Source organism: Dipodomys ordii, unplaced genomic scaffold, assembly GCF_000151885.1.
Source record: "Dipodomys ordii isolate 6190 unplaced genomic scaffold, Dord_2.0 Scaffold11, whole genome shotgun sequence".
Classification (NCBI taxonomy): Eukaryota; Metazoa; Chordata; class Mammalia; order Rodentia; family Heteromyidae; genus Dipodomys; species Dipodomys ordii.
The window spans coordinates 6,145,212-6,169,609 of NW_012267227.1; the positions used below are offsets into that span (position 1 = coordinate 6,145,212).

Below are 24,398 nucleotides of genomic sequence, written 5' to 3' on the forward strand. Positions count from 1 at the left end.
GCTAGCCTTGAGCTGAAGAGCTGAGGGGCAGCGCCCAGGCCCAGAGTTCAGGCCCCACGACCGGAAAAAAAAAAAAAAAAAAAGAATAACTCTCCAGAAATCCTTTATCAACACCTATTACTTTGGGCATTAGAATGTTAATGAAAATATAGCTTTTTCGGCTTATTGGGAGATCTGTATAGCTAAAGGACGATTAATCTTTATTTTTAATAATGTAGGAAAGAGCTGTTCTCTTTGCCCCTTTGATCCAGAGGAGCGAGTAATCCCAAGAAAGCGCCACATATTAATCGTATCCCTTTAGCTCTTTATGGTGATACATTGAATCCCTTAAAGCTTACTAGGAAAGAAAATAAAATGAGGATTGGATGTTGACATAACCGATTACTGTGACAGTGGTGGGGAGTTTGACTGCCCGGTCTACAGCCTGGCTCGTTAGACTTAGAACTTAGGGCAAGTTGTTTCACATTTCTAGTTTGGTTATTTATCTCCAATTTGTAGTTCAAAGTTGATGTTATGCCTCAAAGGTTTGCTGTGGAAGAAGGGGAACAATCATTACTTGTTAGCTGCCATGTTACTGTGTTCTGGCTTCCTTGTTGTAATTATCCTATTAGTTGTTGCTACCACTTTAAAGGAGAGAACACATCACATTCACTTTTATATCCCTACTTGCATAATGTTAGATATAAAATAAGAACAGTGTTGAATTTAATTAGAGAACTGCACATTTCCTTTGTTTTCCTATTAAATGATTGAAAATTGAAAAGATGGTATCACAGTAAAAAGAAAAGGACTAGATAGAACTTTGGAATCAAAATTAAAAGTTGTACTCAGGAGGCTGAGATCTGAGGGTCGCGGTTCAAAGCCAGCCCAGGGAAGGAAAGTCCATGGGACTCTTATCTCCAATAAACCATCAAAAAACTGAAGTGGCACTGTGGCTCAAGTGATAGAGCACTTGCCTTGAAAAAGAATTAAAAGTTGGGCATAGTAGCACATGCCTGTAATCCCAGCATTGCAGATGCACTAGCAAGGGGATATTGAATTCAAGGCTAGCCTGGGGCACTTACTAAGTTTACTTTGTTGCCAGAAACCAAACAGAGGAAAACAAAAATTAGTTGCCTTTTAGATGCAAAAATAACTTGATTCACTTAAATACTTTTATGAATCATAGAAGCATATTCCAAGGTGGTACGCAATTCCTGTAATTGGTTTGTTTTATTACTAGATCATGATTAAGGAAATGCTGTTGAAATAGACACAGTATGCCAGTGAACTGAGATTCACTGTGTGAACTTAGCTTGCAGGAGGGCTGCTACCTGTTGTCCCATGCAGCAGAAGACTCTTCGCTCCTGATCTACAAGACCTCGGATGGGAAATTGAGCAGAACGGCCTATAATTTGCACAAATCACACTGTGACCTTCCTAGTATACCTTCCAGTCTCTCCGTGCCCTGGATTCCCTTAGACCCCAGTCTCCTGTTACCATACCACGTCCACCATGGACGAATACCTTGTACATTCCCACCTAAGTCTCAGGGTCCTGCAACACAGCTGAAGGTAAGATTGCATTTTCAATGAAGATGTCTTTTGATTGTTTAACACTGATCTATCTCTTGGGTTCAGCAGGTGCCTATATTTGCCATACGAATCATGGCACCCACCTAAAATCTGTATCCTTAGGAAGGGTAGATAAAGTCAGATGCTCTACCAAAGCTCTGTCTTTCTGTCAGTGAAAGTTTACAGTGTTTGTGTGTGTATGTGTGTGCATGTGTGCACACACATGTACATGCATGTGTGTGCATGCACCAGTCCTCCTGAGGCTTGAACTAAATGCGTGCTGTTCCCCAGCTTTTTTTTTTTGCTCAAGGTTGACACTCTTAGCAGCTTGAGCCAGAGCTTTTTTGGTGGTTAATTGGAGATATGAGTTTCACAGCTGGCTTTGACCCAGATCCTCAGATCTCAGACTCCTGAGTAGCTAAAATTATAGGCATGAGTCACCAGCACCTGGTGAAAGTTTCTATTTTTTATAAAGTTTATAAATAGAAAAAAATTCTAGCAGCTTGTCTTCAGAGTATATGCACATAGTTAAATTCCTATGTTCCTATTTAAAGCAAGTGTTTGTAGTTTTTATTTATGTATTCTCCTTCATTAAATATTTGAAGCAATTTGCAGACTGTGTAATAAAATTATGATATAATTTAAAATTGATTAGTCAATATAGAAGTGCTAAATAGCAAATATTAGTAATTAATGAGTGAAATCCCTTATTAAAACCTCAGGAGCTAGGTGCTGGTGGCTCATGCCTGTAATCCTAGCTACTCAGGAGGCTGAGATCTGAGGATCATGGTTCAAAGCCAGACAGGCAGGTAAGTCCGTGGCTCTTTTTTTCAACTAGCCACCAAAAAGCTAGAAGTGGCGCTGTGGCTTAAAGTATCAACCTTGAGTGAAAAAGCTAAGGGACAGCCCATTACTGGTACAAAACAAAACATTAGTTAAAGTATTAGGACTAGATTGTGTTTGGTGTTAAGTAATTCAATATTTACTGAATAATATAGTTAATGTTATTTTCTTTCTAGAACCCTTCCCAGAAATACCAGCTGAATAACATTTCTTTATCTCTACCATACCACTCATTCTCCACATCATATAATGAATTCCAATTTGAGTTTAGTTGTGGAAACAGTTTTATGGTCAACAATGAATCAAGAATGCAGTGTATTTACTTTTGTGCAAACCAAATTTTTGAGTCAAGTTGACTGTGTAAATTCTATAATCTTGCCTATATGGTTGTTCCAAAGTCAGTATTGTTGCTCTATCATTTGGATGTTCTGTACTTTGTCCCTTTCTAGGTGCCAATGTCCTGGTCTATAAATGTCCTCAAATCTTTTTTTTTTTTTTCTTTTCCAGTGCTGAGGTTTGAACTCAGGGCCTTCTACGTGCCAAGCAGGCATTATACTGCTTGAGCTACACTCTTCTCAAGTCTTCTTGATAAATAGCTTTGAAAATGCAAATAATCATTTTATTTTTGTTTTGTTTTGTTTTTTGCAGTTGACAGTGACTAGAGTTATATTTTCTAGTTCTCTATCCTGTGTTAGTGTTTGGGAAGATCCATTTACGTACCTACGTATTTATTTATGGGAGGTCTTGTGAATCAGGATTGAAGCTTGGGCCCTTGCAGGCTAGCGAGGCAGCCACACTCCTGCTGAGCCCCTTGTTCATTCCTAGTTAACGTGGGCCCAAAAAGTCGTAAGTGTGGTTAAATAATTGAGAGGAGTAGAAGACTAGAGAAAATTCATTAGCATTATGTTATTTTATATACAAAGTCGGTTGCCTGTCTAGCTTACATGTAGTAGTAGTAGTTTTTTTGTTTTTTGTTTTGTCGGTCGTGGGGCCTGAACTCTGGGCCTGGGCACTGTCCCTCAGCTCTTCAGCTCAAGGCTAATGCTCTACCACTTGAGCCACAGCGCCACTTCTGGCTTTTTTCTACTTATGTGGTGCTGAGGAATTGAACCCAGGGCCTCATGCATGCAGGGCAAGCACTCTACCACTGAGCCAACTTCCCAGCCGAGTAATAATGGTTTTTATAACCTAAGGATTTTTTTTTTGCGGGGGAGGGGTCCATCATGGGGCTTGAACTCTGGGCCTAGGCGCTGGCCCTCAGCTCTACCACTTGAGCCACAGCACCACTTCCAGTTTTCTGGTGGTTAATTAGACATAAGAGTCTCACAGACATTCCTGCCTAGGCTGGCTTTGAACTGCAATTCTCAGATCTCAGCCTCCTGAGTAGCTAGGATTACAGGCGTGAGCCACATATGCCTGGTTCTAAGGAATGTTTTAAGTAACAAAAATAATTGATTCATTTTCCATATCTATATTCCAAGAGAATGGTTTGTTTGTTTTTTAATTTAGAAACACTGATTACAGTCTTTGTAGGCATAACATATAATTCTGTGTGGAGGTAGCTTTTTCCTTTTTAGTGAAAATGAAGGGTTCATACCTTGGCACCAAACAACTCTTAGTTGGAAGGAAGAATATTTTGTTTGTACAAGGTGTTTTTAAAAAAGGAATTCATATTTTCCTTATCGATTTAGACTCTAATACTGAATGTTTCTTGCTTTGTAACTTTTTTTTTTTTTGTCAGTTGTATGGCTTGAACTCTAGGCCTGAGCGCTGTCCCTCAGCTCTTCAGCTCAAGGCGAGCGCTCTACCACTTGAGCTACAGCACCACTTCCAGTTTTCTGGTGGTTTATTGGAGATTAGAGTCTCACGGACTTTCCTGCCTGGGCTGGCTTTGAACCACGATCCTCAGATCTCAGCCTCCTGAGTAGCTAGGATTGCAGGTGTGAGCCACCGGCACCCAGCTATGAAACTCTTATCTCCAATTAAGCACCCCAAATTCAGAAGCAGAGCTGTGGCTCAAGTGGTAGAGTGCCAGTGTTGAGCAAAACATTCTCAGGGACAGCACCTAAGCCCTGAATTCAAGCCCAGGACAGGCACCTATATACACACAAATACCAACACTCACTGTATCTAATACACACACACATACACACACACACATTATATTAGAGTAAGGTCAGTATGTTTTTTGTAAGAAATACCAGCTGAATGGAGAGTGACAAGAGATATCTCAAAACCACAACACTCTTCTAATCTGAATGTTGGAAATGTTTATCAGGTTTGGACAGATTCACAGACTGAAATCTCTACTTAAGCTGTCCTTTCTAGTAATTTAACCCCTCTCTCCCCTCCCTCCGTCCATCCCCCTCTCCTCCCCCCCCCCCCCCCCGCAAGACAAATCACCCTAGAAGAGCTAGTAAATTGTAGTGCATGCTGGAGTCTGAGCATTCTTAAAGAGCCATAAGCCCCTTGGAGCATTGCCGGTACAGCTTCTGTTGGCCTAGGATATGAGCTTGGAGTTACATATATGCTTGGAGTTACAGTATCATCCCCAGACATGGACTCCGAAGGCAGGATATGAAGAAACAAAGAATGCAAGTGGCTAGGGTAGAGAACCAGATAGATGTGGACCAGTTCTGGGGAAATGGCTTCAGGCCACACGGCTTTGGTCGTTATCTATGAAGTCTGGCCTGCTCCACTACCCACTGAGTGGCCAGAGAATTGACAGCATTAACAGGTCTCATCTTTACGAAGGGCTATGACTCACAAGGGAATCATAGGCAGACCTGTCTTCCTTAGACTGTGAGAGTTAAAGAGGGAGAGTTGGGGGCAGAGGAGTGCTAGCTGGGCTCTGGCTGTGCAGGGTCCCCCATCCTCCCAGGTGAAGATTCAGGACTACCACCATCACAGTCTTCCAAATTTGTCATTCCCCTCTCTGGTACAGGAGGACCATGACCCACTAACAGGCCCCTCATCTCCTTCCTTGCTAACCTAGGTGACACATCTGAACCAAAGATCATGCACCATTACAGCTTCTGGGAAGGCTGGGGCTCGGGAAGCTTGAGCAGGGCTGAGCACCCCCTTGTCACTAGAGAAGACCAGCGAGAGAGGTGTCAAGATCACAGCAAAAGGGAGAGCCTCAGGAAACATCCAGGAAGTCAGAGTCAGATCTTTACTAAAAACCAAGATACTTACGCGTCCTGCTGAGGGCCATGAGTAGTGCAGAAGTGGACGAAGACTGGGAACTTGAAACCAAGGAAGAGTACAAAAATTAAGGCAAAAGCTGGAAAGCGTGATATTGAAATTCTTGATGATGAAGCCATATGAATAATTTTTAGAAATTGAAAGAGTTGAATCAGCAATTAAAACTGTTACTGATCTAAATGGGCGGTATTTTGGTGGATGGGTGGTAAAGGCATGTTTGTACAATTCGGAAAATTCAGGGACTTAGAACACGTTTGATTTTGAGAACTAGATTCTGATGGCCCTCCAATGAGCCGCAGTGAAAGAGGTATTCGCTCCATCACTGTTGATTGCCAACACTCCGGGGAGGCCTTCTTAAGTAAATGTTGATTTTATTATGTAGGTTTTTAAAGTATAGTATCAAAAAATACATTTCTTGCCCTTCTCTTTCAGTTTTGCAAACTTTTCTACCTAAGCTGGTTTCTCTTTCACTTCTTCATATTCTTTTTCCTTCTTTCTCTCGGGCTCTTTTTTCTTATTCTTTTCATCTCCATTTTCTCTCCTTACCTTCTTTTCTGCCCTCATCTTCTGCATATAATTTCTTCTCCCTCTTTACCCACCTCTGACTGGCTTGTTTCTCATCCCTCCTTCCTCTTGTCCTTCAGCAGAATTACTGAAAACACATTCCCCAGAAGGCATATGATCTCTTCATTTTCCAATGTAACATTTCAACCTATTCCCAATTTATTACAGAAACCCTGTCTCTTCACCCTGATTGTTGTTTGAAAGTTTAGTATTTTAAAACTGTGTCTTTTCAAACAGTCTACTGACTAGGGAAGATTTTTAATCTTACAAAAGATGGTTTCCAAGGTGAGGGGTGTATATGTCACTAATACAGAGTTGATGTGCAGGTATGTTGTAAGTGTTTTCAGCTGTTCTACTCTTCGCTTGCTTGTCTAGGCTGGCGGACCAAGAATGCCTGCACACAGCCGCAGGAATCCTGTTTCTATGGAAACCAAAAGCAGTTGCTTGCCTGCTCAGCAAGTTGGAAATGAAGGAGTGGCTCAAAATAAAAGAAAACTAACCTAAGGGCTGTGCCACGGAAAACGAAATTTCAGAAAATCCAGTTACAACGCTGTCTTAATTTGAAAAGTTTGAGAAGTGTGCCCAGAAGATCAGTAGGCACGAAGACCATTCTTCCTCCAATAGTCTCAGAATCTTTAGAAAGTGCCTTGGGGATTGCTGGCTGTTAGAAGGACTGTGTCAACTGAAGTGGAGAATTAAGCTCTTCACTTTTGATACTGGAGTGGAATCTAGATATGGTTAATATTATTGTGGCTGGGAACTAAAGAAAAAATATTTTTATAGTATATCTTTTCTAAAAATTAGAAATAGGAAAAAGTATCGGCTTTTTTTTTTAAGTTTTATTTGCAATCTATTGCCACTGTCAGAAATAATGAGGATTATAAACCCTCATCCACATTCAGTTTAGGGCCTGGGCGCTGTGCCTGAGCTTTTGTGCTCAAGACTAGCGCTCTTCCACTTGAGCCATAGCCCTCCTTCCAGCTTTTCGGTGGCTAGTTGGAGATATGAGTCTCATGGACTTTCCTGCCCAGGCTGGCTTCGAACTGTGATCCTCAGATCTTGATTTCCTGAGTAGCTAGGATTACAGATGTGAGTCCCCATTGCACAGCTCAAGTTTTTATACTACTTTAAAAATAATCATTATTACAGGTAATATCTTTAAAGTCCTATTGAAATTACATTGCAGAACCAAAGGTAAAAATAAAATCTCCCACTGGACCCTAGTGGCTCACACCTGTAATCCTAGCTACTCAGGAGGCTGAGGATCAAGGTTTAAGTTAAAGTCAACTGGGGCAGGGAAGTCTGTGAGACTCTTATCACCAATTAATAACAAAACAAGTTGGAAATGGCGCTGTGGGTCAAGGAGTGCAGTACTAGCCTTGAGGAGAAAAAAAAAAAAAAGGAGCTCAGGGACAGAGCCCAAGACCAGAGTTCAAGCCCCAGGACTGGCAAAACACACACACACACACACACACACAAATTAACACATAGTAATGGACTCCCTTTAGTTTGTTTTTTGAAAAACCACATAAAAACCATTTTTGTGGTGTAAGGTTTAGCAAAGACTGCAACTATTTTGATTTCAGCACTTAGTTCTGGCTGAGTGCTGAAATTCACTAGTGACAGCAGCTGACTTGGTCAATGTGCTGTAAAGCATGAGTTTTGTTTTCCCTTTCTATTCTCATTAAATATTCAGAAAATAACACATACTCTAGCTGATTTGGGTTTAAGAAGGAACAGACCATGAGCTGGGGTAGGCTCAAGTTGTAGAGTACCCACCTGTCAAACATGAGACCCTGAGTTCAAACTTCATTCCTCCCCCCAAAAGAAGGGAAAGATCTAATTTTTGTAACACTGCTCATGAATGTATATAATTTTACTCTTCAATGTATTCTAAGTGTTGGAAATATGTATATTATTGGTAAAATATAAATTTTGTGATCCAAGGTACTATTTTTGTTGCTTTGGAAACCTTTTTTTTATATGTCCTTTGTTAATATAGAAGTTCAGCTTAAGGCCAGGCACTGGTGGCTCACGCCTGTCATCCTAGGTACTCAGGAGGCTGAGATCTGAGGATCACAGTTTGAAACCAGCCTGAGCAGGAAAGTCCATGAGATTTTTTTTTTCTTTTTTTTTTGTCAGTTGTGGGGCTTGAACTCTGGGGGTCTGGGCACTGTCTCTTGGCTCTTCAGCTCAAGGCTACCACTTGAGCCATAGCACCACTTCCGTCTTTCTCTGCTTATGTGGTTGCTGAGGAATCGATCCCAGGGCCTCATGCATGCCAGGTAAGCACATTACCACTGAGCCACCTTCCCAGCAACAGTCCATGAGACTTTTATCTCCAGTTAGCCACCAGTAAACCTAAAGTGGAGTGGTAGTTCAAAATGGTAGAGCACTATCATTGAGCAAAAAAGTTCAGGGACAGTGCCTAGACCCTGAGTTCAAGGCCCACAACCAACAAGAATAAAAAAGTGTAGCCTAAAAGTTTTCTAAATGTTTCAATCAACAGTTAATTTGGACCCTCAACTGCTAGATTTTGTGTTTTGAATTGAGTTTTTGGTTGGTTAAGTTATTTTGTATGCAATTATTAGTGCAGATTTTTTTTGTGTGGAGTTTACCATCTCATTTTTCTTCTGCTTTTCCTTTTGAAACACTTGGCCTTTTTTAAATTATTTTGTTGCATGTCCACATATCCCAAAAATGTTTTAGTTGTGAGTCATTTTGGCAGTAAGACAGGAAGTGGCCAGAATTCCCATGGAATTGACTCAAAAAAAAAAAACTGGACAAAGATTACTTCAGGCATCTAAATAACACAAAGAATTTGCTTTTTTAATTTTTCATTTTTGAAACAGCCTAGGTTGACTTTCAACTTGAAATCCTCATGTCTCCAACTCCCACCTGTCTCACTATGCCCGGTTCATATGTGTTTACTATTTATAGAGTGCTGGATTTTGAACTCAGGGTCTTCGCTGACACTTGACTTGCTTTCCCTACCACTTGAGCCATGCCTTCTGTCTGAGAGTGTGCTGCTTAATTGGAGACAGAGTCCTGGATTTGTGTGCACAAGGCTGGCTTTCAGCCCCAATCCTCAATCTCAGCCTGCTAAACTGGCTCATTTTTTTTAACGTTTTTTTATACTAAGATGTGTTTGCAAATGATTGACTTTCAATTAAGCCATATATTTGAATAACCCAAGTAATACATAATTTAGTTTTCCATTTGTGTTAATAAAACCTTTTGTAAACCCATATTTGGTAACATTTTATGCTCTTGATTTTCAGCATGAAGAATTTATAAGCGAGGAAATGACATTGGCAAGATTTTTTTTTTTTAATGTAACTCAGTGGTGAAACACCTGTCTGGCACTAGCACTGTGGGGGAGGTTGGCTACCCGGGTACCTGTGGCTTCTACATGTAATCCTAGCTACACAGCAGGCTGAGATAGGATCTTAGCACTTGCACTTTTTTATTTTAATTGGTCAGTTGTGGGCCTTGAACTCAGGGTCTGGATGCTGTCCCTGAGCTCTTTTTGCTCAAGACCAGTTCTTTACTACTTTAACCAATAACGCCACTTTTGGTTTTCTGGTAGTTACTTGGAGATAAGAGTTTCATGGACTTTTCTGCCTGGGCTGGCTTTAAACCACGATTCTCAGATCTCAGCCTCTTGAATAGCTAATATTACAGATGTGAGCAGCACTTGCACATTTAACTGCCACCATTTGGGAACACAACAAGAAGGCCCACACTAGATGCCAGCACCTTGATCTTAGACTTGTTAGCTTCAGAACCAAGATAACTTTCTAGATTTTTTTTTAATTAGTAGCCCAGGCTATAGTAATATGATGATATACAGGATCGTGTGAGATCTTCCTTCTACCTTCCTTGGGGCCTATGACCTCAGGATTGTCTAGTGGGAGGAATAGGTATATAAATGCATTGAGAATAATGGAAAAGGGAAAAGCAAGAATAAACCCTGTGGTGTGGGGTTGGAATTAGAAGTGCCAGATTAAACTCATGATCCTTGGTGGCTACATAGGATAGGAACGGTGACTGCACCACAGTTCTGGCTGTGTATAAAACACACATGCTGAGAGGATCCAGAAGCAGTGACACTCCCATAGCCATGAGAACACAAAGTAACCATATTCTGGTTTCCAAATCCGAGTCCTTGAAGAAATGACAGATTTCAAGGCTGGGTCTTGGAACATCATGTTGTACCACAAAGTGCACAAAGAATGATGAGGATATCAGAAGAATGCACAGAAATGAACTGACAAGTCTAAGAAAAACTGAGCATTAAGTGACCACACTAATAGCCTTTGAGTAAAATAATAATGGTGAGTCCATACTGATGTAAACGAATAAATAGATGTGAAAGAAGGGAACATTCTGTTCTATAGTACAGTGCCAACCAATAAATGGAATGGAATTGCAAAAACCACTCCTATGGTGCCATTAGAGTAATAATTGTTGAGCAATTGGCAGAGTCTGACTTAGTGGGAGGAAAAAAACTGATCATAGGAATATGTACATTTAGCCCTAAAGAATCTTCCTTCCAAACTAATTATTATTTAATAATAATATAGCTATTAAGGAGGGCTAAGGAAACTAGCAGAAACTATCCTAACCGAAGGATAAAAGTTACTATCATAAATAATGAGACAAATGCAACAGTGTGTTTACTGCCATGTCCAAGAACAGCAGGACTGCTGCTTTGGTATATTCCAGGCAATAAATCCAGATGTACCAGAGAAACCCAGACTGCAACGGGGCAGAAAACAGGAATCTTCAACAACTCTTTCCTGGAAGAGGCAGAGAAACTGGGACTTTCTGATTCTAGAAGACCAACTGAGTGCTGGGTGCTGGTGGCTTGCACCTGTTAATCTTAGTTACTCAGGAGCCAGGAAAGTCCGTGACACTTAATCTCCAATTAACCATCAGAAAACCAGAAGTGGCGCTGTGGCTCAAAGTGGTAGCGCACTAGTCTTGAGAAAAACTCAGGGATGGCACCTAGGCCCTGAGTTCAAGACCCATGGCCAAAAAACAAAAGAAAAATGACTGAATGACTTGATCCCTGTCTGTATCTTGTTCAACAAAGGACACTACTGGAACAACTGGCAAAGCTTGAATGGAGTTTGTAGATTCGTTAGTAGTGATAGAGCAATGCTGAGTCCCTGATTCTGATATGGTTACAGCAGAGTAGTCCCATTTTTAGGAAATGTCAAAGAAGTAATTAGTAATGGAACATTATATCTGCAATTTATTTTCAAGTTGGAAGCTTTGGGCAGAGAAATGCTTAATCATTAGGGAGGCTTGATGAAAATTTTATAGGAGCTGTATGTCCTATTCAACATTTATAAGATTACTTCAGATTAAAAGTTTTCTGTGTGGGCATGGTGATAACACTGTACCCGTCTCCCAGCTGCTTGAGAGGTAGGAGGATCTGAGTGCAAGATCAGCCTAGGCAAAATTAGCACAAGACCCTGTCAAAAACTAGGGCTTCAAGGCACCAGTGGCTCGCGCCTTTAATCTCAGCTACTCAAGAAGCTGTTTGAAGCCTGCTAGGGAAGTAAAGTCCATTAACCACCATAAAGCCAGAAGTGGAACTGTGGCTCAAGTGAGAGTAAAAATGCTTAGGGACAGCACACAAAACCTAAGCTCAAGCCCTAGGACCAATGCATGTGTGCATGTGCATGTGTACACAGGTACGCGCACGCACGGGCTGAGGATGTAACTCTAGTAGTACAATGCTTGTTTGCCAGTTTGAACTATTTTATGACCAGAAACATCTCCCTCTTGGTGTCACTAAGTCTAGGGGTTTGCCAGATAGCTACTGGCTTAGATCTGGGTTTCTATACAAATCCCAGGAGGAAAGGAGAGGGATCCCATCAAGGCCCCCTTGGAGCTGGGGATGAATGAGCCAACTGCACTCAGGCATTGTAGCAGCAAGATAAGGGCATGGAAGAGCTGGTTCTTCTGGGGAGAGATGTCATTTATGACCATTTATGTAATTTCCTTATGATGTATTTATGACCTATCAAGATGGGATATTCATCTCCTAACACATTGTTCAGACAGGCATAGAAAAGGCCAAAGAACTGACTTGTAGTGAGGGAAAATCAGATTTCTGTCTTCAGGTCCACAGCAAGAAGCTCCCCCTAAAAGGAATGCTCCCCAAAGTTTTTCTCCTCCAAATCCCTACTACCCTTACTATAACACCACGGATTCTATCCAACGTTTCAAGTCTGTTTTGTTCGCAATAAGTTTCTAAGCAGAAAGAAGGCTGCTCGAAGTCTATAATGGTGTCCCCATACAACTGTGTGCTTAGCCTAAGACTGAGCCAACTCTAGACACAATCAACATGTAGGAATTTCTGCTGACACCTAAGCACTCCCCGTTAACCAGCATGTAGCTAAGTTGTCTCCATCTCAACTTTGGACCATCACTCTGTTCCCAAGGATAACTGAGCAACTGATCACAAAGGAAGAATACAATTCTATGATTGGGATGCCATTTTAGACTAATGGCCAACACAATGTTACTCCTCCTTACTTAAGAATAACAAAAAGCCTGGAATGATCATGTGAACCTATAATCCCAGCATTTGGGAGGCCGAGGCAGGAGGTCCATGAGTTTGAGGCCAGGCTGGGCTACATAGCAATACTGTTTTAACGAAAAGTAATAATTTTTTAACAGAAAGCAATTCAGATTAAATGTTTTGAAACCTTTTCTCAAAACATTCTTCTTGGCCAGAAAACTTGTCTAGACCCACTATGTAGTCTCACATTCTTCCTAGGGCAACACCAACAGCAGCAAAAAAAGAAAAAAGAAAATCCAATGGCTGGTGTGCTGCAAACAACACACCTCTCCCTTATTTGACTCTGCAAGCCACACCATTTGCCTGGAATGTTCTCCAATGCCAAGGACACACAGGCCAGTCACACTTCTGTCTGGTCTTTCCAGAACTGCTGTTCTCACCTGTCAGCAATTCATCCATCCAACTTCAAATGCTAATACTAAATTATAAGGATCTGGGGTTAACCTGTTAGATGGAACTCTAAATAAGTGAAGAGAAAATTCTGTCCAGGGGAGTTGCATGAGACTAGTTACATTTGTTCCATGAGCGTTCAACAGAAAGGAGAACTGTTGGTCAACAGGTAATAGGTTATATAGTAAGATAGGAGAGGAAAGTTCTGGGTTCTACATATATTATATGTAGGGTTACATATAATATATTGTATATTTTTTAAAAGCTGGAAGAAAGGATTTTGAACGGTTTAACCACAAATAATGAATTCTTAAAAAGACAGATACATGGGGCTAGGAATGTGGCTTAGTGGTAGAGTGCTTGCCTAGCATTCATGAGGCCCTGGATTTGACTCCTTGATACCACATAAAAAAAATAATTTTAAAGATATATTTGCCCTGATTTGGACAATATATGGCATGCCATAAATATGTATATTTTTAATGTGTGAGTTAAAAAATAAGTGGTGTTGGGGAAGGAGAAAAGTGTTGGGACTAAGGAAGTGCTGAAGTTACATACCTGATCAGAAAAGATCTGCAGTAATAAAAACTGTAAGCTAGCTGCTAATAGCTCAAGCCTCTAATTCTAGCAACTCAGCAGGCTGAGAACTGAAGGACTGAGGTTTGAAAGCCAGCTGGAGCAGAAAAGCCCCTGAGACTATCTCCAAAGTAACTAACAAAAAGCCAGCCTGGAGACATGCTCAGGTGGTAGAGCACCAAGCAAATGATGCAAGCACTAGGCCCTGAGTTCAAGCCCCAGAACAGAATCTAGAAAACTGGATGAATCCAGAATAAATGATCAGATCATTAAGATCTATTTGTTTCATCGAATAAGAAAGTTTATTCACCTAGGAAATAGAATATGTTTTTTTAATGTCTGGTTTGTAGCCCATGGAGTTGGTGTTTTATTTTTAACTAGTGAGTCTTGAGTCGCACCGATATGCAAACAACGTTTTCACTAGTATGGAAAAATAAATAATTGAACACACTTTGCAAGTATAATTCCTGCCCTCTGCCCTACCAAAAGTGATGTGAATTATAATTCCCAAGAGACCTGGTGGGCAGCTGGAACTTTCTGTCCAGGCTCCCTTTTGCAGAATTTCAGAGAATTACACAACGGGTTACTGACTCTCTCTTTTGAGTTCAGAATGGGGGACAAAGAAAACTGAAATCACAGTGCATGGGGTTTGAATGTCTGTGGAAGACTAATAAAGTGGTAGGTCAGTCCCTAATTCGGGCTGGCTCTTTTTAATGCTGCACTCTGGTGCTGGAAAACTTTTACTCTTAAGGAGCAGGGACTGTGTAACTTAGTAAGTGCCTCAGGCCCAAAATGTCATTTTGCATACAGAGCAGTGCTGAGTTTGCTGTCAGCCAAGCCTTCTGCCTCCCAGGAGCCCAAATGTTACAGCTAATTCACTCCCAGAATGTTAAGGCTGTCACTTCCCAGAGAAAGAGATGTGTGAGAGGTTAAATCTAAGAAGTGGACAGCCCAGAGCAGGAGTTGGCTGGAAGAAGGAGGTCTTGATAAAGATGGTGTTCTTTCTCATGCATTGGAAGTAATCAGGAGTATTTTCTAGGGACGTGGGCCTTGGGGCTGGACACTATGGCTAACCATCTCTAATGGGAAGTATGGCTGGAAGAGGAGAGATGAGAGGGGCAGGAAAGAAACTAGGAAACTAAAGGCCTGCAGGCAGACAAGTCAGGAAGGCTATTTTTTAAACTGAAACCTAAGGGTTCAATGATTAGTCTCACCAGGCAAGCTGGTCTTCCCTGTGTCTGTGGTACCAAACAGATACCACATCTGTGAGAATGTAACGAAGCCAGCAAAGGCAAGAGGCACAAATGTAAATCCAATGGAAAGAGGTGAGTAACTAATATAGTTCTTGGTCCTACAGACACATGTGAATCTCAAATTCCTTGAGCCCCCAGAGTAAAACAAGATAGGATTTTCTTTCAATTTTTTTTCCCCTTTGGAAAATTAAATTCTCATTACATGATGAAGTGGATATACTGAGCTGGAAAAAGAATGGTTGCCTCCTAAGATTAACTATTTATTAACTATGGGTAATAAACATGCATTTCAAAAAAAGAGTCTCAAAAACCAGTATTTCCATGAGCAATAGAACAGGCAAGTCTGAGGGCTGTTTTCAATGAGCTGAGATAACTCATTTTGAAGCCACCTAAAAATAACACTTGACTTTTACCTACTTTTTAACCTGGTTTTTCTCCTAGCCTTTCAAAACAGAGACTCTGGAGATAGGAAAGAAAAAGGAATGGAATGGAACAGCTGAACCCAGATACCCAAACTAAAACCACAGTCACTGTCCCAGAAAGGTTGGAGGGTCAAATCCAATCATGAGAAGCTTTTCCTCAGGTGCCTCAGGACTCAAACTCAGGACCTAATGCTTTTGCTTTATTGGCTAGTATTCTACCAACTGAGCCACGCTTCTAACCCTGGGACTCTTTTGTTGAAATGTATGCTTATTATTCATAGATAATTCATTCCTGAAGATTCCATTTCAATCCACTCTCTTGAATAATTTTATCTACTCCCAAATTAATTATTGATTAGATAATGTTATAAGATTATAGTCAGTATTGCAGAGATTACAGAACCTTGCTTTGGATCAATTTCTACTACTGACCTCATACGAAAATGAGCCAATTTCCTCAAACTAGAAGACAAATCCTGTTGACTTAATGGAATAATATTATTAAATGAAGATCTGTCTGGTCATGATTTCTTGTACCTTAAGCCTTAGTAGGGCAGGATTCCATTAACTATCACCACTCTGACTCAGAATGACCCTTAGCTTCTCCTAAAAAAGACCTTTACCTGGTAGCTCACACCTATAGTTCTATTCAGGAGGTTGAGATTGAGGATCGAAGTTCAAAACCAGCCCAGGCAAAATAGTCTGTGAGACTCTCCAATTAATCACCAAAAAGCTGGAAGTGGAAGTGTGGCTCAAGTGATAGAGTGCCAGCCTTGAAGAAGCCAGGTGAGAGCTTGAGGCTCTGAATTCAAACCCACTACCAGAACATGCGAGAGCACACACACACATGCACACACCTTTCAATGAGCAGTATTTGATTTTGAGAGAAATAAGTAGATGAGTTCCCAAAGATAGTCACACAATAGTGGTGGTAATCCTGCCTCTAGGGACTGATCCTCCTTACCAGTTTTTACACTGGATGGTTTATTTCAAAATAAACAGTCACACCTCTGCATTGCCACTTCCTGCCAGTAAAGAAAGAACACGTTGGTATGTGTTAAATTTCCTCTTTCAGGGTTGCAAAATGACATCAAACATGCTGAGTAACTGAAGGCCTGCGCGCCACGTAGGAAGGAAGGAATGGTTTACTTCCTTTCTGATGGCAAACACCTCTAGCCCTCTGGAGATTAGTCTTGCTTGTGCTCTCCTACCACTCTGATTTCACTCCTGATAACATTTATCAAGTTAAAATCCATAAATGCCAGGAGACCTTAAGGACAAAGTACCACATTTTATCCTGGTGTGCGTCTGCTGTACAGCTCTGCCCCAGTGAATCGAACAGATGGGTCTTGAGGGCTGGTATTGCCAGGTAGATCCTGGCAGGCTTCCCTACCCTCCCAAGGTTAGAACTCAGTTGATTTCACTTGGTTGCTCACTCCTACGGGTTCTCTACCACTTGAACCACACACTCCAGCCTGGCTTTTTGCTGTTTATTTTGGAGATGAAATCTTGCACACTTCTCTGCCTGAGCTGGCTTTGAATAGTGATCCCATGGATCACAGCCTCCCGAGTAGCTAGGATTACAGGAGAGAACCACCAGTGTCAAGCTGCCCCAGCAGCTTTCCAAGGAATGCAGATGATCAAAACCAACGAGGCTTGAAGTTGGCCTAAGATTTCATGGAAAAAAAAAATCTGTTAAACATTTAACTACTCAGGAGGCTGAGATCTGAGAACTGAGTTTCAAAGTCAGATGGAGCATTAAAGTCCTTGAAACTCTCATCTTCAATTAATCACTATAAAGCTGGAAGTAAAGCTGTGGCTCAAGTGGTAGTGCTCTATCTTTGAGGCAAAAGAAGCTCAGGGACAGCACCCAGGCCCTGAGTTCAAGTCTCAGGATTGGCACATATACACCTCCTCCCCCACCCCCCAAAAAAAGAGAGAAACAGAGAAGTTCATGTAATTGATAAAAGGGGGGAAAAGGGCACTTAGATACTAGATGGGTCTAGGAAATACGTCTGAGTTAGGAATGCTGTGGGTTGGCTATTTCTCATTCATTCTCATCTCCCTTTGTGTCTTTGGCAGTGCTAGGAATTGAGCCCAGCGCCTCCTCCACTCTAGACAAGGGCTCTATGGCTGAACTACACCCTAGCCTCTTTCCTCATTCCTTTACAGTCTAACAGTTTTCCTGATTCTTTCCTTCTGGGCAGTTAGTTACCTGAGTATTTGAGTTGTTTTCTTTTACCCCACCCTAGTTGCCATAGCGGATGAATCATAGAGACCAGAGAAAGGAAAGACCAGTGAAGTCATCTGGTTCATCTCCAAATGAAGGAGTGCAGCTCTGGGATTTGGGGAACACTAACCTCTCATTTTACATGAGGAAAGGAAACAAAAAAGTGCAGCTAGAGCCAAGGAGGAGAAAGGCTCCCCCAGTCTGCTGCCTTTGGCTCTAGCACAATCCATCTTAGAAAGCAATCAAACATTCTTACCAAGGGCCTTGGGGAAAAACGGACGCCCGAGGGAGGAGGAGTTAAAGACCAAACCTACTGCCCAAGGAATGATGTCACAGTTCTAGCAAGGAATTTGCAGGGGGATCTGGGTCAAAATATCTAGTGTCTAAGCAGTTCCTAAATAGTGAGATAATTAGCGATTTCATTTGTCCCCAGGTGGGAAGCTCAGAGGGCTAGGACAGCCTACCTGTTTCCTTCTGTGCAGTCTCTGCTCCCCTCTGCCCCTTCCTCTTCTTTTTTCCCCCCTACCTGCTCCTCTTGCTCCTCCTTCTGCTCTCCTCCTCTCCCTCCTCCTTTTTTTCCCTCCTCCATCTTTTCTTTTGCTCCTTTCCTCTTCTTGGTCCTCTTCCTTCTCTTTTCTCTCCTCACCCTTCCACTCCTCCTCCTTCTCTTCTTCCTCCCCCATATTTGCCTCTTTTAGTATTACTGCTTGAAGAAATGGCAAAAATAACTTTGCTTCTCCTGACATGGTGACTTGATTTTTTTCCCTTCCTGTTTAAACTCTGTCTTGTCTTTCAGCTGTTTTACAGATCATCGTGTCCTTGGATGGTCTCTTGGTATCTAGTGTAGCTCTACTTTGGTCTCTCATGGCCTCCCATGGTGTTCTTCGTCAACTCTGGCCTTGTGGGCTCCATTCTTCCCACCAGGACCTGACAGAGTGGGAGGACATTTGTAGACGTGAGAAGACACAAATGTCTACCATATCTAGTTACCTACCTATGTTATAACAGGTTTACAGTTCACACCATCGGTATCTGATCTATTGATAAACTTAAGTGTAACTATATCTCTGTGCTGATCTGAGTCTGATTCTATTTTAGTGTATACCCAGAACTGGTATGGACGGATCAGAAAGAAGTTCTATTTTTAATGAAAGTGACTTTTTTTGTCAGTCGTGGGGCTTGAACTCTGGGCCTGGGCACTGTCCCTGAGCCACAGCACCCCTTCCTGTTTTCTGAGTGGTTTATTGGAGATTAGAGTCTCATGGACTTTTCTGCCCTGGCTGGTAGATCCTCAGATCTGAGATCCTCATATCTCAGACTCCTGAGTAGGTAGGATTACAGGTGAGCCACCGGTACCCAGCTTGCAAGTGACTTTTCTTTGGCCAGTACTGGAGTTTGAACTTAGGGCTCGGCACTTCCATTTAGCTTTTTCCCTCAAGGCTAGTACTCTACTACTTGTGCCACATTTACACTTCCAGTTTTTTGTTGGTTAATTGGAGACAAGAGTCTCTTGGACTTTCTGCGTGGACTAGCTTCAAACTGTGATCCTCAGATCTCAGCCTCCTAAGTAGGTTAGGATTCGAGATGTGAGCTATTGGCAATCAGTAAAAGTGATATTTGATATTTCTTAGTCACAGCTATGCCTTTGAATAACCTAGGGACTAAAATCATGCTGGTTCTGAAATCCATGAGTCTGAATTAAAGCAACTATTTTATATCACTATATAGTCGTGATTCAGTATGCAAGGGTACTGAGTCCCAGGGTCCTGCATGGAGAACTATTTTTTGGATATCATCTTTTGTCTTTTTTTGGGTTAGATGATGATCCTCCTATTTGTGCCTTCTGCATAGCTGGAATTCTTACATACATGAACCATCACAGCCAGTTTGTTGGCAGAAATAGGCTCTTTTACTAACTTTTTTGCCTTGCCTGGTCTCTAACCTTGATCCTACCAATCTCTGCCTCCCAAGTAGCTAGGATTACTAATACTATATTTTTGAAATTGGTCTATGTCAGAACATATTGATGTACTTCATGCTCTTCATGCATGAGGTAGAGTTCCTCCATGGATAATTTAGCCTCCTTGATGGGTTTGAACCACTGATGTCCTCATGTATGTACCTATTGTCATCTGAACTTCTCTTTAGAACTTTCTAGAAATGCCATCACTGACCAAGACTAGGAGATATTTACCAAATCACTCTGCCACCAATAACACATGAGAATTGCCTTTCCATCCATTTCCACTACATTGGATACAACCAATTTTGGCCAGGTGAGCTAAAGTATGACCTAGGGAGATAAATGCAGTAGTAACGGGTACAAGGTAAGTCAATGTCAGCACAAAGAGGAAACAACCCAATGCCTGTTATAAATTGTTGCTGGGCTGGGAAGGTGGCTCAGTGGTAAAGGCCTTGCCTTGCATGCATGAAGCCCTGGGTTCAATTCCTCAGCACCACATAAGCAGAAAAAGCCACAAGTGGAGCTGTGGCTCACATGGTAGAGCGTTAGCCTTGAGCTGAAGAGCTGAAGGACAGCACCCAGGCCCAGAGTTCAGGTCCCACAACCAGAAAAAAAGAAAAAAGAGTTGCTGCCTCACAGTAGAGACCAGAAACCGCAAGAATGACAATGGGAGCTGTGACTATTATGAGAGGAGACATACAGAAAAATTGCTAGAAGTAGATGACCAAAACTAAAATTGTCTGAAGGGCTTGGGAAAAGGCTTTATCTTCAGAAAAATAATAATAGTATTTGTCCACGTGGGAAAGCTCACCACCTGGGGACAATAGGAAAAATTCCATAGGTAAACAAAGAAGAGAGTGACAGAGTATCATTGCTGTCCTATTTGAGCAGCTGCACAATGCAGAGAAGAGTGAAAAGGGAAAAGATGTGGGGAAATAGGCTGGCCAGGCAGGTCACGGCCCCAGTGGGTAGTTTCAAGGGAAGGATCATGTGGTCAGAACTCTTGTCTGAGGAAGATTATCGCTTTGAATGGAGACCTCAGGATCTAGTATCGCTGAGAAAGACACTGGCATCACCACAAACATTTCTCTGAAAATATCTCCAACCAAAGCAGAAATTGTGATTTGTCCACATTGAGTCCTCTGTGAGGCTTGGGTTATGACAACTGAATTCAACAAGGATTTACTGAGGGCTTTTGAGTTCAGCAGGGCTGAGTGCTGAAAAGACATGAGGGGGGAAAAAAGAAAAGAAAGAGTCAGGATTTTCAGCACTTGCTACATACCAGGCATCCTTTATGGATTTTCTAATGTTTACAGTAAGCCTTGTAAATGAGAAAACGAAAGTTTCCAAAGGTTTCACCTGGCTATTTAGTGTTGCAGATACTTTTGTCATTTAATTTATCTATTAATTAATGAGAGCTTTTCTTATTCAACTTTTTGTGGATTTAAAAAATTATCCATTTTAACTTATTCCCTGGGATATAATTGATTCCTATTAATACTGAACTTGAAACTTAAATTAGCCCCAATTTTTGTTTACTAGTAAGAGTCTTAAAACTGGTGTATTTTTGATGTGTGGTTTCATACAAAGCTCACCTTGTATTTTCTCTGGGCCATCCTCGAAGCCAATATGTCTCCAAGGAATCCTATTTAGAAACTAAGATCTCTTCTTATTTCTGAGCCTTTATGTGTGACCTGCGTTATTTCTCTGGAGTCTTAGAAATTTCTCTCCATCCTCATGCAGTGTTCTGAAATTTCCTGAGAGTGTGCTTTGGGTTGGTTTGCTTTTCCTTCACTGTGGCCTTTTCAATCTAGTACCCCACAGCTGTTCTAGCAAATTCCCTTCAGTTATTTCTTTGTTAATATTCTGTCCTCCATTGTGGCTGGGATTTTTTTTCTTTCTAGAAGTCCTGTTTTTTGTATGTTGAATTTCCTAGATTCATCTTTTTCTTCTTTTGCTCATATCTTCATACACTGATCACATACTCAAAGAAATACTAGCTTATAGTTTGTGAACATCCCAATTAGACAACACAGCTGGGTGTTGGTAGCTCATGCCTGTAATCCTAGCTAGTCAGGGGGCTGAGATCAGAGGACTATGGTCTGAAGCCAGCCTGGGCATTAATGTCCATGATACTCTTATCTCCAGCAGTGGGAAGTGGAGCTGTGGCTATAGTGGTAGAGCCAAAAAAAAAAAAAGCAAGTGACGCTTGAAGCTCTGAGTTCAAGTTCTAATACCAGCACACAACAAAAAAATCAGACAACCAGAGGTGGACTGTTCACAAAGATCCCTTGTAAAGGAATATTGTCTCTTGTATTTTATTTTAGACCAATACCAGGGCCTGAACTCAGGACCTGGGCACTATTCCTTAGCTTTGTCACTCAAGGGTACCATTCTACCACTTGAGCCATAGCTCCATTTACAGTCTTTTTCTAGTTAATTAGAGATAAAAATGTCATTGACTTTCCTACCCACGTTGGCTTGAAACCATGATCCTCAGATCTCAAGCCTCCTGAATAGCAAGGATTACAGGCATGGGCCACCAGTGCCTGGCATCTCACATTCTTTTATTCTGTGAGTCCTAACCTATTCCTGTTTATGATTAGAGACAGTGAGGTCTAGCAAAATGTGAACTAAAGTCAGGTACTCAGAGGACAGATTACACAGGAGATAATGCCATCATTTCTCCCACCAGGGAAAGAGATTCTTTAGATGAAGATTCCAAAGTTCTTTTTTTTTTTAACTAATAAAAGAGGTCTCACATTCCTCAGAAATAACAAACCATGACTTCACCTCTTGGTTTTTATAACCTCACTGCAGAGTTCTGAAGCATAAAGCAAAGCCTAGCCATTACACAGATCTATCTAAGCATGGATAAGCCAACAAATTCTTTTGGGTATTTGACAACTGTTAGGTATTTCACATGATCAGAAGTACATGTCACTCCTTCAACACCATGTGGGGTAGGGTCAAGGCATCCTCATGGAGTTCTGCCTAAGTTACAGTTATGAGTCATAAGTGGTAAACCGTGGTGGGCAATTGTCTCCTGTTTTCAATGTGAGACGCTCTACAGACGGATTCAAAACTCAAGGACAGGACTTGCTATAGAAAGTGAGAGCTGGGGACTGTGGGACCTGTCCTGAGAAGCAGAAAAAGAAGACTGACTCTTGCTAGCATCTCTATCTTCCTCTGAAAGTTCCTCTTACATTCCAATATGTTCACTTAGAGTAGAAAGATACAAGTGGATTCTGTCTTTCAGGCTGTCAGGGGTTAAAGAGCTTTGCATGTAAATCAGAAATTATACCACAAATGTTACTTCGTTTTTCTTTCTGCCCTTCTCAGAGGGCTTCTGTATAATTCCTAGGAAGGCAGAGTGACAGGGAACTTCTGCAGTGGGTGGTGAGCTCCCAGCCATGTGGCAATGTATGCCACTGTGAGCATAGCCGGATCCTCTACCGGCCTGCCTTTCATTCTCTGATTTCTGGGGGTGACATGATCCTCAAGTGGGAAGCAAAAATGGATGTTAAAATAGATGAGATATAGCCTGACACCCGTAACACATGCCTGTGACGCTAGCTACTTATGCGCTGAGATCTGACAGTCACACTTCTTGTTGATGAAACTCTTATCTCCAATTAACTAGCAAAGAGCCAGAAGTGGAGCTGTGGCTCAAGTAGTAGAACACCAGCCTTGAGCGACAAACCTAAGTAAGGGACAGTATCTCAATCCCCAGCGCACACACACACACACACACACACACACACACACACACACACACAGCAAATGCTACACAGAAGGATAACATAATTCAAAACCAACCAGGGCAGAAACATCTGAGAGACTCCAGCTCCAAAAACAACAAGCAGAAAATAGCTGGAGGCATAGCTCAAGGGGTAGAGTAAGTTGGCAGAGTAAGTAAGAGGCACTGAGCTCAAACCATCTACAAGCAAAAAAAAAAAAAAAGAAAGAAAGAAAAGAAATGGGACAGCAACATAGAAACATCACCCATGAAGTAAGGGAGTTCCAACATGTATGGTAAGATCTTTAGTATTCTTAGCAAAGCATTTCTGCTAGTTTGAGGCTTGAATGCAGTATTCGCAGTCACACAACTAATATGCATTTGGCCAAGGTAACAATTTGACTGTGTACAAACAGGTTAGGGGAAAAAGAACAACAACAGAAGAGAACCAACAAATCCCAGCAAGAGAGTTGCCTTCATGGCTGCAAAGAAAACCTTTAGCAGTCCTGAAAGAAGGAAGGGAGAATAGTCTTTCTTGGTTGCAACTCTGGGCTGTAAGCCAAGGAAGCACCCGCCCTGCCCGGGACTCCTTGCCATCAGAATGCTGGGTCTTGAGGACCCAGAGGCAGAAGGGGGAAGTCTAGCTGACTTTGCGGTGGGACAGTGGGATGCGATCCTGGCTGCTAGTCTCGCCCCCTTTCACCTCCCACCCTGGTTGGGGCCTCCCTGAGTGCCCTGTGTCTGGGGCAGGGCTGAGCCAGTCGCCCTGCCCTCCCTTGTGCTCCTCCATCTGGCGAGCGGAGGTGGAGGTGATGTAGGTTTGCCGATGATGCCCCGGCCCCAGCTCCAGGGACTCCACATAGGTTTGGATCCATGCCCTCCACCATGGCACGGATGCCTACAGGCAGCCGGGCGCCACACGTGCCAAAGTCGGCTGGAGTCTGAGAACTCGACGTGGCACTCCCAACAGGAAAGAGAAGCGGGAGCTGTGGCTGGGAGGCCCCGGGGGCGGCTCGGCGGGGCTCGACGCCAGGGCGGGACGAGGGTGCGGGGCGCAGGGCGC

General features: G+C 42.1%; 1 protein-coding gene across 1 annotated transcript; it reads left to right on the forward strand.

Moving 5' to 3' along the window:
• Positions 1 to 513: 513 nt before the first annotated feature.
• On the forward strand, positions 514 to 7,123 carry LOC105980946 (little elongation complex subunit 2-like). The gene is made up of 3 exons (XM_013009935.1): positions 514 to 524; positions 1,295 to 1,553; positions 6,540 to 7,123. Exons 1-3 carry the CDS (start codon positions 514 to 516, stop codon positions 6,666 to 6,668), a joined length of 399 nt encoding a protein of 132 aa, XP_012865389.1. The 3' UTR covers positions 6,669 to 7,123.
• Positions 7,124 to 24,398: the final 17,275 nt, after the last annotated feature.